Source organism: Fopius arisanus, unplaced genomic scaffold, assembly GCF_000806365.1.
Source record: "Fopius arisanus strain USDA-PBARC FA_bdor unplaced genomic scaffold, ASM80636v1 scaffold00058, whole genome shotgun sequence".
Lineage (NCBI taxonomy): Eukaryota > Metazoa > Arthropoda > Insecta > Hymenoptera > Braconidae > Fopius > Fopius arisanus.
In genome coordinates, this window is record NW_011887797.1 from 165,577 (window position 1) to 186,113 (window position 20,537).

General features: G+C 37.1%; 1 protein-coding gene across 3 annotated transcripts in view; it reads right to left on the reverse strand.

The window, feature by feature from the left end:
• LOC105268486 (mannosyl-oligosaccharide 1,2-alpha-mannosidase IA) overlaps positions 1-20,537 on the reverse strand; it is an 83,345-nt gene that overhangs the window by 12,678 nt on the left and 50,130 nt on the right. For 2 of the 3 annotated variants that reach the window (XM_011308086.1, XM_011308087.1), the window contains exons 2-3: positions 13,969-14,625; positions 8,131-8,346 (exon numbers count right to left, since the gene is read on the reverse strand). In XM_011308086.1, coding sequence (XP_011306388.1) covers positions 8,131-8,346; positions 13,969-14,337 — 585 coding nt within the window. In that variant the 5' untranslated portion in view covers positions 14,338-14,625. The remainder of the gene's footprint in view (positions 1-8,130; positions 8,347-13,968; positions 14,626-20,537) is intronic. The other variant, XM_011308085.1, reaches the window with a different exon arrangement.

Consider the following 20,537-nt stretch of genomic DNA (forward strand, 5'->3'; position numbering starts at 1 on the left):
TTGCGTTACATGTCTGATCAAAATTTGATCCAGTTACCGTGTCACTTCCGGATCAATCATCAAGTATGACCTGATCCAGTCTTGACTAGAACTTGACCAAAATTTCCACTCGGGAAGCCGAAATCTTACTACCAACAATTTAAATTTGGTGTATCACCTTTTATAGATAGGATTTTACAGAAGTATTTTTCGCTTCCTCCGCAACTGCATTACTGTGGCCTTTACTAATACGCATATCAACTTATTCACAACGAGTTGTCATCGACCGGTGGATTCACATTTACAAAATGAAAATTAACGACCGTATCAGATAACCCGGCCATAAATAAAAAGACCAATCCGTGTCCCTATCTCACACGTCGTACCAAAACCATACATCCGCCGAGAAAATTGCAAAATATTACCGGAGCTTCCACCAACCATAATAGTAGCGATCCATCCTAATAGTGCCGAGATTTTCGGTGTCAGAGATTGTCTCCGGAGTACGACGAAGGAAGACACTGTCCGAAATACTAGGAAAAATGAGGATAAAGAATAGTGAAATTGCGGAGCTCCACGTCGAGGCGAACAACTTCTCCGGATTGACTATTTTTTTAAATTAGAGGCACGGGCGGAAAAAGTCTCGCAATAGTATTATTCGTACGTTAACTATATGATTATATTAATAGACTTATCCCAAGTATAACGTATAATTAAATCAAGTATAAAACATACTTGATTCTGCAATGAGAAGAATAAATTCATTTGGGGAAATACGTTTTTCTCGCAGAAATTACTCATTAGAAAAATGTTGCAAAATATTGCAAAAGTCCTTATCCATATTGAAGTAATTCTTTTAAAAAAATCCAATGAATAAAACCTTGAATTCCCAATTACAAAATCATCCATGAAAATCCTCGAAATTTATATAATTTGTTGAGCCCTATAAATTCTTCCCGGTTTGTCCTTCCCCCGATAGCCGGAATATCTTGGCTGTGCTGTTTTTTTTTTCGTCTGCAGGTAGAGAGCCATAATCTCGAAAAATCTTCGTTTTTGTCATCCCTATCAGTACGAGAAGAGAGTACCAAGAACAGAAGAAAAAGGAGGAAGAAAAAAAAGGGGTGCAGAGGGTGAGGGGTGACTCTCAAGTGTTGAATTGTTTCAACGTGAAAACCGTGCGTTTTTCTACTTTGGGAAGCGGCTTTATCCTGGTAGGTTGGGGTGGAGGTGCACAGAGGGAATATGCGAGGCAAGTTGGAAGGAGCCAGAGAGACCAAGATAAAGGAATCAGGTCGGGGTGAGATGTGCATGGGAATTATCGTGGTAATGCACGAGGTGGGAGGCCCGTTGGCGAGGAATGGTAGCGAGGGGTTGAACCAATGCTGAAGAGGGTGAAGGGGAAAAGAATAAGAGGTTGGAAAGAGTGCGGAGGCACTATGAAACGAGAAGGTGATCGTTAAAGGAAACGTTAATCCTGACAAGCACACCGTTTCCTTCCACGCTCTTTTGGATTTTGCTCTCGTTTTGTTCATGTTTTCATTTCAACATCTGGGGTGATGAATTAAATCTAGGGATCCTTGATTCCAGAGTGGTAATACGCTTCGGGGAAAATGGCTGTTGAGAGACTACCTCAATCAGCTCGTATCTCAGGGGGAGTGTTCTGGGGGAAGTTACCAAATTGATGTATTTATCCGTGGGGAAAAGTATCCATTTCCTCAGTTCTCTTGTTGCTCAGCGAAACCAATAAAATTTTGCATTACGCTCGTCAATAACACCTTCTCGCTACCCCGGGCATTCTTCATTATATGAAAATTGAATGCATTTCAACATTAAGGCCTCGATGTACGGAAATTTTGTCTCGATAAAATCGATAGAATGTATAATTTTTTGGAGACCGACCGATTGATTTTGAACAATTTTTTAATGCCGTTGACAAGAAGCAAAGAGGAAAATATTTCAGGGGATGTAAATTACTTTTTCACCCTCATTCTGTAAAATGCCTTTTGTCTGCTAAATTTTTGGAGACATTTCAATTAAAATGATTTAAAATTAATCTTTCCTTATTTTTACCCCCATAATCCAACAATCACAATCTCAAGTGCAATTTCATCTTGGAATTGTTGCGACAATTCTATCATCAAAGATCTCAGAATCGGGAGGAGAGAAAAAAAAGTTTAAGTTGATGGAAAAATGGGGTGAGTGGGGAGTGGTATACAGGTACACCTTCTCGTATTCCGTGATTAACGAGAAAAAACTCTGCAGTGTGAAAAGAGGAAGAAACAGGTAAGAAAGCTCTCCACCCCTGTACTTGACACAGCTTATATTCAACCACGACTGAAATTATTTGAGCGAACAATGTAACGAGAGTGCAATAATACCATTCCCCCAAGAACCAAGAGGACAAAAAAAATGTACAGCAAGAAGTGAAACGAATCAAAAGGGTTATGGTACTACGAAGCAAACATCTTCGCACGACTTAGTTAGAGTTTATGAGAGGTACTGAGGGTGCTGGGGGGATATCTTAAAGCGCAATAACCAAGAAAGTCTCTGGCATCTATTCTCTCATCCTTTTCACCCCCTCACACATTCATCGGCTTTTTCCTCTCCAAAAGGTGTGTATGTGTATTTTTTTTTCCAACCCAGCCGTTTCTGTATTTCAACTCCTGTTTTCCACTGTGCACCTCCCGAAACCTTTACAGAAGCTTTGAAATCCGCAGTAAAGACCGTCAAGGCGGAAGTCGAGTTTGAGGGGGTGGAGGGTGGAAAAAAAAGTTTGTAAAGAAATAGAGGTGAAAAAAGGCGGAGAAACAAAGAGAGAAAAAATGAAGAATGAGTCTCCTTGGTCAACGAGTTACTCGGTGAGTTTTTCAACGTTAGCCTTTAATTTTACCCACGGGGTTTAAACCTTGACGGTTCTTCCTTTATCCCATTCTATACTGTACTGTCACGCTACACATAAAACGGCATTACGGTAGTATTATGAATGGACGTTTGGCTGACGTTTAATACGTCGAAATTCGGGTCAAAATAATCGAATCGAGGGGCCGAAATGGGAAGAAATGAGAGGCGAACGCTAGTGGCTGTAAATTCCTTTGCAGAGCGGAAAATTCATATTTTTTAGCAATTTTTTCCGTTTTTTTCGCTTTATGTTAGATAATTCAAAACGTCATTTGTACACGGAGAGAAATATTTTGTAAAAATTACGAAACTTTCAGCGCGCTTATCGATTATGGAATCGCCTCGAAAAATTCAAGTGACGGTATTGTAAGTCTTTGCAGATAATTAATTCACATAAAAATTACGGAACGCCGCAAAAGTTGGTGACTTCAGATGAAAATTACGCGACAGTTCCGTCAAATTTCCTACAACAACATTTCGCTTCGGAATTACGGAAAAGATTGATTTTTTCTGTCTTTGAACCGCGTAATTATTAAAAATATTGTCAGATAAATTGAAATATTTATATTATTATTCTGATTATTCATTTTTTTTAAATACGTAATTTATTATTATTTACAGTATTAGAGGAACGTATAAAAATAGAATTATTTAATGAATGACCTGAATTGAGAGGTTGATGATTTGTAAATGAAGATATTTGGAAGGATTGACGTTGTCCGTGAGTGAACCGCATAATTATTTGGAATATTATCGGGTGAATTTGGCTGGATGTGAATGAGCTCACCAGATGGTGTGTTAAAAGGCACTAGACCTGTACGTGCCAGGTTCGCTGGGGGATATTGAAAGCCTTGGTTTTAGACTTTCGTCTACTACTCGCTATAGTTCAGACCACGTCTGACCTCTCTCAACCTCAAGCCCCAAAGGTCCTGTGTCGGGGGGGACAAAGTAGAAAATTTATTTCATCGGTTTTTCCATAAAAAAGAAATGTGTTGGGGGTTTTAGTCATGCTGTAAGAGTGTTTCTGACATTTTTGTTACTTTTCAGTTTCTCGTATTTATGTTTCGGGGATTGTATGCAAATTCCTGACAAATCAGGATATTTCTTTATTTGGGGATTTCCTGAGAACGAAAAATCTATTTCTATCATAGTTGATTAATATCAGATGGAGGTGTATAATATATTATACTAGTCCCTATTACCAATTTTTTTTCATCATTTCTGGTAGTTTTTTTTTATTTTTCATGTCAATTTTTTATTCCAATTTCATTAATTAAACACGTTATATTAGTCATGTACTTTCATTACAGAATGAACAAGCACGAATATATGCATATTATATAATAATATATATACTATATACGTAATTTTTGGCTATGTAGTACGTAAAAGATACGAATTTAAATTCACACTAATATATCCATTGGAACTCGGCATGATATAAAAATGTAATTAACATCAGGCCACAGTATTAACCATCAGAGATAATGTTTGATGATTCAAATGTCCCCAATCTCATCAGTGAAGAAAACTGGAGGATCCAAGGATGCCGACGCAAAGAAGTAAGACATAATCTGATCGAGAGAAGTTGAAATACATCAGTTGTCGAGAGTGGAGGCAGTGACTTAAATCTCGTTTCATGTTTCAGCATCTCCGGTATCCGGCTCATGAGTTTTAATAGCGAGTCTCGACTTGGCGATATTTTTTAGCCCCTGGAATGAACTCGCCCTATGGATAAGGATGAATTCCCATTTAAGTGGCATTCACCCCCTTGAATTCCACATAACATAGAAGCTGTTAGCTTTGTTCACAAGCGGCTCTAATTCCTCTCGAATTGTTTCCTCTCCCACCAGAAAAAAAAGTGTCGGTAAGTTTTGTTTCGTTTGTCGTCCCTTTGTTTTTCCTCATTTTAGATGAAAGAACGGCGCTCATGCATCATTCTCCGCGACAAGAAATTGTACAACAGTGGATGAAATAAAAAAAATATCGAGACTATTCTTTTGTATCCACTGATGAGGGAGATGTAAAAATTCCGAGTTAATGCTCTCAGTATAAAAATTCCCATAAAAATATCTCTCGAGCTTCAGCATTAATCGGATATTTCACTCAAGCTTCTCATGCTCGTGAGAACGTACGTGTTGACACGAAATTCAAACAGACATTGTCAAGCTTCAAGTACAAATCTAGGGTCTTGACAAGAAAGCTCGACAGCACACGATAAACTTATGGAGATTACAGCTCATAATTGGGTGGGTATAACGTTTATTTTCTGTCAAATTCTGAAAAATTTTTGCACTTCACTGAGATGAGGTAGAACGATACATCTTTAATTGAAATTCAATTTTACGAGTTCTTAATCCATGAGAATACTTCAAACAACAATAGTAAGTTGAGTTATTATCTATCCGATAATTTCACGATTTAAAAATTGATAAGGAAATATTTTCTGTATGGGGCAAATCTTCTTTTTCTTTAAGCAGTTTTTCTCTCAGTCTAGTGATTTTCGTCAAAGGTTTGAGACTTTTCTCTTTGCGAATTACTCGTATCAAGGTGTGTCCTGAAAATAACTCCACGATAGAGTGAACTCAAAAAGTGTTCTCTTTAAAGAAAATATAATTGAGAGTCTATAGATCTTGAAAATTGGTGAAGTTATTGAGTTATGAACTTTTCAAGCCATTCCTTGCTGTCTACTGACGTATGTTCCAAAATTTATGTTCACAAAAATTATAGTGCACATCGGGGAATCGAGGGTATTGCGTCTCCTTGAATTTCTCTCATTATTATTAATTTACAAAAAAGTAGCTGGTAAACATCTCCGATAATTAGAGTAGCCTAGTAGCAGTGGTATAGATATAGAATACAGTATGAATGAATACGATAACAGCACAAAAAAATGCTCCATATAAATTAAATGGAGTAAATAAAAATAAATGGGAGAACTCCAGTAGGAGAACAAAATCCATATCTTTGAAAAGCCACAAATTTATCCGAACATTCGTAAATTAGTGATTCAGTGTTTAATTGAAATTGAATCTTTAGTTGAAACTCGAGTTTGCATTTATTATCTGATAATTCAATGAACTAGAAAAATTGTACTACAAACGATTTGTTTTTTTATTTATAATTCAGAGGGAGATGTCCCTGGAAGGTAGTGGAGCTACGTTAAATTCCACTGGACTAGATGCGATGTAGAGCGTATCGCATAGAAGATTTTTGAATAATTACTGCTGAGTATTTTTAATTCAATTTGTCCCGTAGTGCAGGAATATTTTGATGTTGCTGTATTTTCGGAATAAATTTCATTAATTAATTGACGGGGAAAAAACTGACGTATAATCCACTTTAGAGGTGAAAAAAAATGTGCACAGCTATGAAAATCTTTGGTGCGCCTCGTCAGAGATCGGTGACACAAAATTCAAATTACACATGTGCTTAATGCCTATATTTATTTATAATACTCTGTTGTTCCAGTAAAGTAGACCGTGAATGACGGGAAGACTTTAAAGTTAAAATCCTCGATGTAATCTTGTAATTTTTACCTGCTAACGGTATAATCTATTTAGTTTCGAATCTCTGCTTTGTATTATTTCGCGCTAGATACTAAACCCCCGTCTAGTCCGGTTTTGCTAATCCTCAAATGCGTCCCTATTTGTTCTCACTTCTTTCGTCATTTTATTAAGAAATTAATTGAAATTGTAAATTGCAGTTCAATTATTCACGGGCAAATAATGTTTCTCAGTGTTGGAAAGAAAGATTTAAGAAAACTGTTTTTCAGAATCAACGAAGTGATTTTCTTAAAACCAGAAACTTCTTTTGCAGCTTTAAGATATTTTTTTCTTTAAGCCCCATAAAAGTTGATGGGAATAAAGTGCTTGTATGGCCAGAACTTGCTAGTTTTCTGCTCCCAAAGCATTTAGCGAGAAAAAATTCCATTCATTATTCTATTCTCATACTGGAAAGAAATAAGCTGCCTTGGCTCTTCACTAGGGTTTTTGGAAATATCCTCTAAACGAGTGGAGATAATTAAATTTTCATTATAGACTTTTTCATGAATCTCATCGAGAACCACAAAAAATGTTATTACAATAATTTCGCTATCTCATAGAGAATTCATTGAAGATTTGTGTTAGCTTCTCCATCTCGATTATTACGTTACCCATTTTCTATATTCGATCAAAACAATTGTTTAAAGTATGAATTGTTCATTACGTGACATTCCCTCCGGTACTGAGAATCGGGTTTTGAAGTGAAACACAATAACGAAGGAATCAGATTGGCCAATCTCGTTGGAGATTCTAAAATGAGTTTGAAGGCAAATTGGGAAAAGCTTTTGCGGCGTCTGTCGTGCTCATGACATCGTCATGGTGTCTCAACGTGAAATTTTCCCACTATACTTGCACTGTCAACAGTGTCACCCTTACACTATCCTGTGGAAAGCCTAGTCCTAATACGAGAAGTTATCCACTTGGAAATCCCCTTTAATGCTGGAGGCGCTAGCTACCAACTTCGGATACACCGAGTAGTTGAGTTTCAGGTGGTGGATAGAGGGATATTATATGATGTGGTATGCTACCTCGAGCTGGACTACTTTTCAAAAAGAAAAAGGCTAGTTATAATCCAGCTAGGATTGGTTTCCATTGCTCCATGAAATTCTCTGGAGTATCGCTCGCTGTGTGTGAATGACTCGCGGGGCTTTGTTGAGCAAACTTACAGCATTAATATACATAATAGTTTTGTTAGTCATCATAACAAGTTGTGAGTTTCTCGAATTGAGTTACTTCCGTCTTCGGAGGCTCACGATTACACTACACGTTAAATTTCAATCATTCCGTTTGAAATGGCGTTCGAGATCGTAATTATCGTAGCGTTGTTTATAATTTATAATTATAATTAATTCTAATTAATTTTATAATTATATACACGCGTACATTCCTCTCTTCAAAAGATCAGATGAAGATGATTTTATAATTATATTTTTTTATAATATATTGTTATTGATTTTATTTATCGAATCCAATTTTTGGGGATGTGCTCAGATATGATCATTGTCAGGCGCCCCGAATGCTAGTTTTATAAAAAATTGAATAATTTCGAATCTGCAGATGTATCTGATACTGAGCTCTTGATAATATTAAAAAAAAATACTTTTCATCATGACTTCTTTATTGTATTTGCTAGAATAAGCTTTTTCCGCGTGTAACCGAGTGCACAATGGAATTTAGGATGGAAATTCTTGGCTTTCTTTTTACTTACAATATCGAAGTCAAGATTCTCAGCTATCCAATCTCTTGCTTGTTTGAATTCCTTATGCAGTCCCATGATATAGAGTGTATCGAGACCATCAACAATGGTTGCACCCATGGCAGATGTACCAAAGATGCTGGCAGTATGCCCTCTCTTTGATATAGGTCTGAGCTCATTCTTGCCCCAGGCGTACCTGACGTAGTTGTCCCAGCCATGCTTCATCATCTGGAAAACAATAATCAAGGAATAAATTGAAGATGAAACGTTGTCTCTGCTCTTTGTATCTTCTCTTCCTACAACTATAAACATATGTTGTAAATGTTTCTCCATTTTCAATTAGACTTTGTCAATTGCTTTTTCCTCGCACTAGAATGAATAGTCGAGATAATTCAATTAAATTATCAGATTTTTTCCACATGCTTTTGTAAAGGGATAAAAATCTTGAGTATTCAAGACTGTCGGAAAACTACACTTGCAATTTCAAGGGAAAAAAACGAAAGTTTTCAGACAGTAATTTGCCTGATTTTTCCATCTCTAAAATATTGGATTGTTTTTGATATTGAATTTCCACGATGGGCCTAAAAATTAGAGCTCTCATTAAAAATAAGGGGATAAGGGGAAAATTGAGTGACGGTTTTTAATTGAAATTCAATTGAATGGCGATTAATTGAAAATTTTTAAAACTTTGTAAGTAAAATTCCAAGAAATTTCCCGAAATTCTGCGATTTCGATGGAACCAGAAAAATGCTCACATTCTTCAAATTCCCTTTCCACTGCGTTAAAATATCATTCGGCAAAAAGTTGTTGGGGAGACAATTAAATTTCCAGGGTTGATGTCGAGGGGGCGAAATCCTATCGTCGTATTTCAAATTTCACACGTCGCGAACAATTCGCAGAGAGTGTGTTATCTTTCAATGAAAATTCAGTGAGGAAGAAAGGCCAAAGTGAGTCGTAGACTGGTGAGAATGGGTTCGAGAATGTTTCGACAAGATCAGCTTTGTAGGGGTGTCGGATGAAAGCCACGAAACTTCCACTTCATCCCCCATCCGACCCACTACCGTATACCGCCAGTAGTTTTCAAGTACTTTGAACATTTACATTCGTTGTTTTCCCCCTCAAATGCTTCGAGTGCGCGAGTGCATGCCATCTTTATTTTCAAAGTCTTGTCACGTGAAAGCTATGATAATTGTTCCCGAAATTCTACCGCTGTGTCTGGCGGAGTAATAAGCGCTTTACGACAACAAACGGAAAACTAATTATTGTGTTAATAATCCAACTATTCTCCATGCGAGTGTCAGACGAATCTCCTCGACAGACCTGAAAAAATATTCAAATTAAACATTCAGGGTTTATCCTGAATGATTGGCTTGGGAAAAAAAAAATCATTCACGCATTAAATTAGTGGAAAACAAGGCGTCATGACGTGATGATTAATTGAAATACATAATTAATTCGTCAGCGGGTGTTTTAATTGAAATTTTATTGAATCTGGTAAATCAATGAGTTTTGAGAAATTACCAGTCGTTAGTTATGTATTGATTTCAACTTACTAAATTAAATCAGTAATAAAAGTCGATGGATTCGCAAGCGAACAATTAAAGAAAATCTTGACCACCGGCGCCAGTTATTTCCGTAGTTAAGATGATATAAAGAGTGAATATCAGTAAAAAGTTGATGAATCCACAAGTTTAATTAGTGAAATTCTCCGTTTTCACAATTTCAGATGGCATCAGGTGTTTACACGGAGTGAGAGAAGTGTGAGATGCATTCGTATGTGATGATGAGTTTCAGATTGCAACGCAATGAATGAGAAAAAGCCTTAGCATCTGTTCCAAGTTTTTTTTATCAAAGCCCAGTTGTATATATATTCACAAAGGCGAGTATAAAAAAAGAAGGAAAAGCTAGCTCTCAGTGCTTTGACCTTTGTACTCTCATCCAATCCAAAGCATAATTAATTCCTTCCGAAAAGATTCACCAGCCAAGTATCACATTGACGTGATTGTTCTCAGGATCTTTGTTCACTTTCTTTACCAAATAGGATTTTTTTCCATTTTTTTTTTATTTTCTTTTTTTCTCTTCCATCCCCTCTGTATCGCTGTCTTCTCCAGGGTCGGGCCAAACCGTTCATCTCATTATTCCGCATACTCACCAGGGAATATATATATCCAACCACGGATGCTAATGGGAGAGACAGAGAGAGCATCTCCATCTTGATTCTACTAGGTCCAATTTTTCTTGTTCGCTAAGCGGAAAATTGCATTCACTTTTTTCTTTTTTTTTTTCGGTACCCAAGAGGGGGCAGAGGCGTTGTATGAAACTTGAATGAAGGCTTATACATGGGTAAAAAAGGAAGGGGGTTTGAGGATTATATTGAGGTAGGCGACGGGACTGTCATCATTTTTACGGTAGGATGCTTCAGGATTGTAGTCGTTCTATTCATCGAAATTTTGGTAGGAGGAATGAATAAGTGAGATGAGTTTCATCTTAATCCACTTCAGCATCCGTGTCATAGAGCTCGCTGGATTTTCGTACACCGATAGAATTATTCATTTAGCCCAAACGAAATTTGTTAATCATTCAGGGAATGGCGGTTAATTATGATCAAGAGGAAATCCACTTTCAGGATTCATTAATAACTCTGAAATTATTCTTCATAAATTCTTCGGCGTGAAAAAATCTCGAAAATAATATAGGAATATATTCAAAATGCGACGAAAGAAAATCGAAAATATAAAACTAGTGTTGTTGGCACCTTAAAAAATAATCGTAACAATAGCAATCAATTAATCTTTGATTGAAATACATAGTTATATGAGTGCACATAAAAAATGAATTCAATTAGTCTAATTATATATTTCAATTCGTTTCTGGTATGTAAATATCTGTGATTTAAGTATATATTTTTCCCTTGTGTAGATAATATAAAAACGAAAAACGGAAAAATTGATCATCGAAGGATGAGATTTACTCGTCGAGGTTTACAAGTGGAATATTCTGACGTATATCAGAATAGAGGGGTATACGGTACGTTATGCACTGGGTAAAGTGGCCGACGTCAGTATTGTTCATCATCGTCGTGACGTTGGGGTGAGTTAATGGTTGAAAAGCGAGGAGCTTCCTCACCCGCAGTTGTGTACCAAGTGAAGCCTCGCTAAACTGTCTGCATAAACGCCGCGGTCCATCATCATCACGGTGTGTTATATCCAAGTGTAGATCTACCTCCTTCGGGTGTTTGGCTCAACATCCAGGTTCGTCAACCACGTCCATAATTACCGCTTTGTTTATCATTGCGAGAAGGCGTGAGGCATTGTGCTCAAGAAGAGGCTCGACCCCAGTTTCTAATACTCTGAATTAATCTTTGCTTAAGCGATGGCAACTACTGACACTGACGCCGACTCCTCTCACTGGATAAACCCCAGTCTGAATCTATTAGACCTTCAATCCCATACATGTGCATCACACATACATCTTCCATTACTCACACATACATAACTCAATCATCAGCTGACGGTGAATATCTCACACACCCCCTCAGCGTTTTGCTGTTCATCCAGACATGACACCTCTTTCGTCGTGTTCCTGTAACTAGCATTTCATTATGAAAAGCTCGTTTTCCATTGTGCAGACACCTCTGTCGTTGTCGGTGCGAGAAAGTGCTAGACAATGAGAGACGTTTTGCTGGGGCCACTGAATTCTCTCCAGTGTCACTCTGAAGACCCGGCCCAGTTGAATTATGGACAAAAAAAACAATTGCTTCGTTCTGAGAAGAATTGCCCCTGAGATTATTCTAGGTCTGATATCGTGGGGTTGAGTTTACTTAATCGGTCGTAACGTTTATATTATGAATAGTTGAATTTTAATACTGCCAGTGGAGTAGTGGAAAAAATGGATTTTTTTGGAAAGAAATGGGGATTAATTTCTTGTATATTCACAATTGGCAGTATTTCAATTTATTTATGACTTTAAATTTTGGGAATAATTTTGTAATTATGTACTTGTAGGAAATGATTGTTTGAGGAACTGTGACTGATAGAGCTCTTTGTTCGTTTAATTAATTTTAATTAATTTTGAAGAATGACTTATAATCACATTCAGAAGAATAATTATAGAGTTTTTACAAATTTCTATGGAATTGCTAAACAGCAATTTATTCCCGCAGATTTCGTCGGCAAAGTTTCAATATTCAACTGCGAAATTCTATGAAAATTTGTGAATGGTCGACTATTCATTCTCAGAGGGTAATTCTCAAAGAAAACTTGAATTAATTTTTCAAGAGTTTGGTTGAAGATTCAATGAAAATATGAATATCCCACGCTAAATTAATTACGCAGAAAATGAAGTCCTGAGCTCCCTGAAATTTTAGTGAAACTGTATTATAATAGGAATTTTAGAGGGTGTGAGGTGAATTTTTGTGAAAAATTTACGAAGAAAATACGCGAATATACATTCAATTGAAATAGAGGATTATTATCTATACGGAGAGTGGATCGATTTGAGACCGCGTAGACAGCTCTTTTACTATTCAATGAAGCATTTCATCTTGTTTTCTGGTTAGCCACTCTCACCAAGTTTGAATCTCACTGATCGATTGCTCTTCGGTTTAATGAGCACTTCCTGCGAGACAGTTTTAGCACGGGGTAATGCTTCTCAGTATGCACATGAAGATGATGGAAGGCGATGAATGTTCAATCAGCGTATTATTATCCAGTATCCACGTAGAATAATTATTCTAATGCGGAATAGTCGTATTTCGATAGAACAACCAATTGCTCCTATTTTTTTTCTGATAAACCCGTTACATTTCTCAGAACTTGTTTGAACTTTCAGTTAATCCGAGTTTTTATTTTAATAAATGCACATATTAATTATTTAATCGGAATTTTGAGTTGAGGAAATTCAGGTGAATAAATTGATTGGAAAATTTAATGAAAATTGGTTAAAAATTTCATCATACATTTGTCGAAATAAAAATGGAGTAGTCCCATTCTCTAATCTTCCGATGTACGTTTTTTTTATATAAGTTATTGAGAGGCTATATAACAAATTACGATCTCGTATTAGAATTGTTAGAATTGCTGTAGTTCCAAATTTGTAATTATAAAAGTTCATGCAGCCCCGTACGGTTGGTTGTAAGTTGATACAATATGAATGATGAGCCCAGTACACTATGTTAACAAAATAATAGCCGGTACTTGGAACAGAGCGAAATGTTGTGCAGCAGTAACTGAAATAATACCACTACTGCGCCGCTGTCTATCACAACAAAATTAATGCTATTATATTTACATTAATGTAGTGCAACTGAAAAAAAGAAATCAGTCTGCATCTATCCGATTTCTCAACGCACGTTATTTACGAGTTAAAACCCCGTAACTTACAAGTTCGGCACTCGTAATTTACGGGTTTGAATAAATGGTAATCTACGTTTTTAGGCTGAACGCATCGTAAATTACATTCTAAAACACATATTTCACGGTTAGTTTTTATTGCTCACATGGCAGGTGGAATTTCGGCATTTATCACTTTATTTTTTTTAATACTTTTTAAAATAATCGGATTTTCGGCTTAGATCAAACCGCTTTGATTTGAATCAACACTTTTTTCTCGATGGTCCGCAAGGAATTCGGTCGACGCCAATAAATTTCAGTAACTCTTACTCAACGTTAAATCATCAATCAATCAAACACAATTGGAATATTCATCAATAATTACGGACTCGTTAATTCCTAATTCATTAAAACATCATATTAAATTCCATTACATGAGACAATTGTTTTCCATCTATCAGATAACAACCGAATGGTTCTATCATTCTAATATTCCGATAAATATCATTTATTGACAAACCTCTTTGACTTTCTCTCGCCGCTGATTGGTGACATCGTCCAAAGGCGGATTAGGGGATCCGATGAAATAAGTAAGTGGTGCAGGTCCGGGCTTAGGTACAACAGCGGATTCCTGTTCAAAATAATCGGCTGGTCTGTGTCTCAAATTGACTGGACGTTTGTCCTTCAGCTCATTGAGACGATTGTTCTGCTCGGAGACGGAATTATCAGGTACCCAAGCCGGATTAACCTGGTCAGATCGTTCACCAGGACCAGCTCCCCGATCAACAACCGTTGCCAGATCTCTCCTGGTTATAAATGCTCCAGTCAAAAGAACAATTAACACAACCGACACAAGACCGCTGACCGCTAGTCTCTGTATGAGTCTCATCTCCAAAACACGTTGGAGTCTCCACCTGGTCTGACCCGGTGTGTCGTTTTGGACACTCGTAATGCCGTCTTTTATCACCTCGACGTTATTAATTATCGTTTATTATTGTATTTATCGAGCGCACACCGTAGTCTCGTTTGATAATCCTGATTATGCTCGTTATTTGTTCGTTTATATAATTTGATATGTTAATTTTTGCTCCAGTCGCTAGATCAGTGCTTTTAAATCTCTCGACTTTTGATCGCCAATGCCTCGAGCATTGATCCAAGGATGATGCTGAAGGAATATCTGAAAGACATCATTCGTCTATTTTATATATGTCACTGGGCTTTTATTCTATCATGATTGGAGCTGTCAATTTTTACATAACATCCTTCGCATTGGTGAGTGCTGTATTTTAGGACAAGTGTCACGGGTCTTTTGACAGGTAAAGATCGTTCAAGTCGGAAAGAATAGATTGTACGAGTTGAGAGACTTCATGGTACTAGTTTTAGTTTTGCTAAAATTATTATCATTGGATCGTGGATTTCTCTATCGAAATTAACGTTAGAGGCACATGACAATATAAAAAATATAACTAATTAGTCAATTCAATTATTTTTTATATAGAGATAAGGCAAAATGGAGTGACTCCTTCGTACAATACGCCTATAATTTCCAATAGGCGGCTTCTCAAATCGAAATGCAGAATAATTCGTAATTTTATTACCTTTGAGAAGTAATAAATAGAAAAAGTAAAGGTATAAGTTGGAATAGTTCTCGATATAACCCGAGAAGCGTATTGGAATAAAAGTTGTGGAATTTTATAAGTTTTTCAATTAAAAGTATTGCGAGATTTATGGAGAAATGTGCGGAGAATTGTTGCCTCCACGTTTCTGAAGTGAATGGTAATATCAATTCAACCGGAAAGTTGAAAAAAAAGTGGAAGATGGGTTATGATCATTATCGATGCTTCGGTTCGGAGAATTTCTATGGTACTTCATGGTAAAATTCCAACTGCAGTTTAATATCTACTATCTATACAGAGATGAATAGGCGGAATTGAGAGTGGAGAATTTTATCACTCAAGGAACGTACGCATTCGTGCAACATGAGTTTTTCCGTTGACTTTTTTTATCCGGTGATTGAAAAATAGTGCAAATCTTTCTTGGATGAGATCGATGGAAATGCAGGAGGTCGGACTGAAATGTGAAAAGAGACCTCGAGGTATCATCGGATGTGCAAGAAGATCAACGTATCTTCACAATCACCCTTGAGTCTCGTTTCCACGGGGATGCTGACCACATCAGCTCGTGAGAATCCGTCTTCAGGGGGCGATAATGCGGATTGAACTCAAAGTAAAGGAGGAAAACTCACGAAACCTAAGGAGACTGTGAAGTTCTTTATCCATCAGATATAAAGTAGAAAACTTATTTTATTTTTCCTCTCACAACAAAGTTTTTCAATGAAAAATTATAGTCCTCAGGTTATCTATAATGACTGTAATAAAAAAATTACACCTCCTAAATCAACTTACCATTTTAATCAATCAAGCCAATTTACTTGAGGCAAAGCAATTATTTATCTCAGTGGATTGCACGAAATGCTTGGAAATAATTGCATTTTAGTTATTGATGATTGGCAATGTTCAGTTATAATTATTTGGAATTTTTAAGTAATCGAGCATTCACTTGAATTATTATATATATTATATTATTTCAAATGATTAATTACGAAATTCGTTGGAATTTGAGTGAAATGCCATGAAAAAATTTCCAAGTGTACTGGTGGGAGTTAGAGTCAAAATTTTAAATAATAAAATGAATAGTCTCCGGTCACGCGAAGGGCCGGTGGATGCACGAAAGGGGATTTAGTGCATTGTGGGGAAATTCAATAAAGGGGAGGAATATATCCGAGAATGCAATCATCGCACAGACTGAAAGAGATTTCACCAACGAAAATGCACGAATAATTTTCTCCCGAATATCACATTGAAAAGTGCACGCAGAGATCTCACCATTATCATATTGAATTCAATTGAAGAGCGCACATACATTGAAATCACGTAAAAAAATAATTGATATTCCGTTTTTTTGCCACTCACGTGTGATCCGATGAAAATGGATACATTGTTCACACCATTTTGGACAATCAATTCGTTTGGAATAAATCTATCCACCTGAAATGAATATGCTGTTCCGCTGGATTTCAATGAGACACCATCGCGGAATTATATTCATAGATTTTGCATGAAACCCCTCATTTGATTCCCGCCAAAAATTTTTCGAGTTCATAAATATTATAAATGATCACGTACACGGAAATTAATGTACTGTATCAGCCACGATTCGAGGATTTTGTCACAAAAGTTGTGAGGACACAACCAAAATTAACTGTATTCGCCAAAAAAAACATTACATTTACAGAAATTTATTAAATATATTAATGAGGGTATATTTGAAAAAATCATCTTCACAAGCTAGTGACACTTTTCGCTATATCTAGATTTTTTTTTCAAGGGAATAATAATTATCATTGAAATGAATATTGTCTTTTGGTGGTAGGTGTGAAAATTGTAGATCAATCTATTTGTATGCAAATGAAATGTGGAGGTCATGGGAAAGTTGGAAGACTTATGTTTTGGTATCGGATGAAGTTCAATTGGCAGAATGAAGGGCTCATCTACAGCCACTCAACTCTAGTTTTGGAGGACGAGTCAGAATTCAGGTGGAGCACCAATTGCTCGTCTACGCAGAGAGTGTGGTACGGGTTGTGCCATCCTCCGAGTTCCTAGGTTTCCGGCATTTGGAATTTTGCTAACGGGCAAAACTTTGTCGTACCCAAGTCGAAGAAGGAGAGGGATGTGTTTGTTGGACCAAGAGAAGCCGAGAGAAGTGTTCCACGCCTTGGGAGCAAACGAGTGGCTAGAGGGAGGGTGGACCCAAGACGGATGACGAGGGATAGGTCGACTGGTTGGTTTGCACTGTGACTAGTCTGGCAAACTCATATGTTAGTTCGGTAACCTGGAGGTGACAACCCGGAGACTTTAGGCGTCAAAGATGTCTTCAAACTTGTCAGTGAAGCAGACCGTGTTGATTTGACATTCATTATATGTCCGGGCGTTTGATCATGCAACCCAGCGATGCTCTAATAAAGTTACTGGTGCATCTTAATTACGAATGAGAAAATTCCTGGCCCCTCGCCGAGTCCATTTCTCCCTTTCAAAGACGCTTCATTAATTCAAAAGGAGAATTCATTGCGTTAGTAACACGCAATTATCAGAAAATATTGTGAACTTTTCATTACGTACCCGTAGTTGGAACTCAAAAACAAATTCAAGTTCTTTAATGGTTCAACCAAGTTTTCAAAGTTTCAACCTGGAATTTATGAAAACCGCACTTTAACCTATTGAAAAGATATAATGATGCAAATTAATCGCTAAATTTCGTCGGTGGTAGACTAAAGGTTTTGACGTCAATCGAAAGATGCGCTCTGCTTTCGAAAATTAGAACGTAGAATCGATCGAAAATTACAAAGTTACCAGGGAGCTCCCCTTTCTCTAATGAAAAGGCAACTTTCTCAATTCCAGGACTTCCTCCCAACGTATTTCAAGCTTTCGCCAATAGGTAACGCCTGCCTGCAGCATGACTTGATGTTGTCCTTCAATACCTTCTAGAATGAAAGATTTATACGGCCATGATTCTACCCGGAATTTAGATAAAAATCGTCGGACACTTCGAATTTCCTATTCCAACTGGATCCCAAAAAAAATGAGAATAGTGATTCCTGAATCCATTGAAGAATCTACTTGGTCCCTCAACCTAAAGAATAACCACTTTCCTCCCAAATCTGATAGAACGTCACTCATAAGCTGCTGACTTGCCTCATAATGTATGGGACTAAAATTCAATCAATCACCGAATGAGAACACCTCATTTTCTATGAAATTAAAAAAATAACTGCGAGTACAATTGGATCATTCTGCTGGACAAAGGATCGCTTACGAAGTCCAAGCACTTTCCCCGTGTTTTTTACCCCCTTTTTCCTTCATTTTCCTCTTACGCTGCAGTTTTCGTTGTTTTCTTTCTAATGTTTCGCAACGACTCCACCTTCATTCATAGTAATTCCCGTCACGAACTCACCCAGGTACTTTATATCCCCGACGACAGACACGTTTCATCCGGTGAAGCGTGGTTGGTACAAGTCCCCAAGAATCGACAGAGTCAATTCACCATTCCCTTTTTTCACCATCTGTCGTCCTCTTTTTAGATACAAATCTCAAACAGCTGAGTGACGCTGGCATTGTGAATCTAAGAATAGAAGTATCGCCCAGGTAAATGGCTCAATCATCGATGATCGTTCCCGTGCGCCATCCTATTTGGTGAAAAGGCGCCAGTGTAGCGCACCACTTTGAAGTAATCATGGCAATGGCAAGGAATTTAGACGCAGCCTCGAGTTTTTGTGTGTGGAATAACTTGAGAAATCGAAAGAACGCAACCTGTTGGCTGCCACATGGCAATTCGCAATACGATCAATTCCCTTGGGTGCTTCTACGCTTTCCGATCAGTTGCACTCGAGATGGCTGAGAAGATAAGAGGGTAGAGTAAAGTACAGAGAGAAAGCGAAATGAGGGTGAGAGAGGATATAACAAATAGTGGGGAGAGGAAGGAGAGAAAGGAGATTGAGAATGAAAAAGAATTGAGAGGAATGAGAATGAGTTGCCCATTGGTTTGCCACTGTGTGCCAAAGAGAGAAGATCGATCAGTTGCTTTTGGGTTAAAGTCTTTTACCGGACCGTTTGACCTCAATGACGTTCATTAATCCGTTGAGTCGTTACTATTGTACGAGATACTGTGTAAAGTATACGATTCAACGACCCTCTTTATTCCCTTTGACTTGAGCTGAGAATTAGGAATCATCTTGTATCCTATAATCAATAGATGTCAATTTGTCCATGCTAATTGCTTTAATCATACAATTACAGAACGATTTCTTATCACACTTATTCGTCAATCGTTTGTGATAATTGCTACTGCAGGTTTTCGTTACTTTGATAATACCGTGCCTCTGCTCGGAAATGTTTCTAATGTTTCGTTCAAGTAGTCATTTTCACAGCACTAATTACAACAGCTTTGGTATATTAAAGCTTTGCGCGGTCATAAAGGAACTCATCCTTTGAGATATATTTTTATTGCATTAGATTTTCATTGAAATGTCAAGAAACTTGGAATTTGGAAATTAAAAATTTTTTGAAATATTTAGTTAAAATTATCTGAAGGTATTTAAAAATTATGATGAACTGAAATTTCTAGTTTATTGAAACGGGATGATAATTCTCATAAGGATGCTCTTTTCTGACATCTTTTGTCTTTTCTATATAATACTTTGGATGACACTTGAATGTAATTTACGAGAATTCTAAATCAAAATTATGGGTGATAGAAGCGAGAAGAGTGCAACGATGCCAAGTGGGTCATTATTCCAAGTGGACCTTTTCGAATGGACTGAGGATATATATACTTTCAAATACGCGATCTTCACCAAGTTTATAGTCTGGGAGGAGAAATATATGCCGGTAGGAAGTTGGAAGAAGATCGTAATAGTGGTTTTAATTACTCTATAAAGATGTAAAATATTCGTGGAGGTAAATCTGTTGTGGAATTGATATGGTGGCATTTTATTAAGGTAAAATGCAATGGTTTGATGAGCTATTACAATGGAAATACACGCATATAAGGGAAATATAGGATGCTGGGATGCTCTTCGAAACAAGCCCAGGGAATATACGTCTAGTTGACGTCGAGTTCCAACGAGAGCTCTGTATATTGAATTACGTAGCGATCAATCCTTCCCAATTTGCCACGACTCGCGTACATAAATCATTCGGAACTATTGATTGAACGACATACCAATGATCTCATGACGACCCAGCATGTCAGAAGAATGCTATTTTTCCTTTCACTCGACGTGTTCAGGGTGGATGCAAAAATGAGATTATCGGTTTCTTCGTTTAACATCATTAAATTTTTATCGCATTATCCTTTTACGTCAAACGAAATTTTATGGTTAAATCTACCAAAATGCAAAAAAAAAAAACAAATAATTCTCTTCCTCGAAATATTTTTTTTACATTTTTTCCTTTTCCTATTACCATTGTTACCATGGTTTGATAGGCGCCCCTTCGTCTTAGCCTTTTAGCCTCTCCTACTATCCTCTCATTA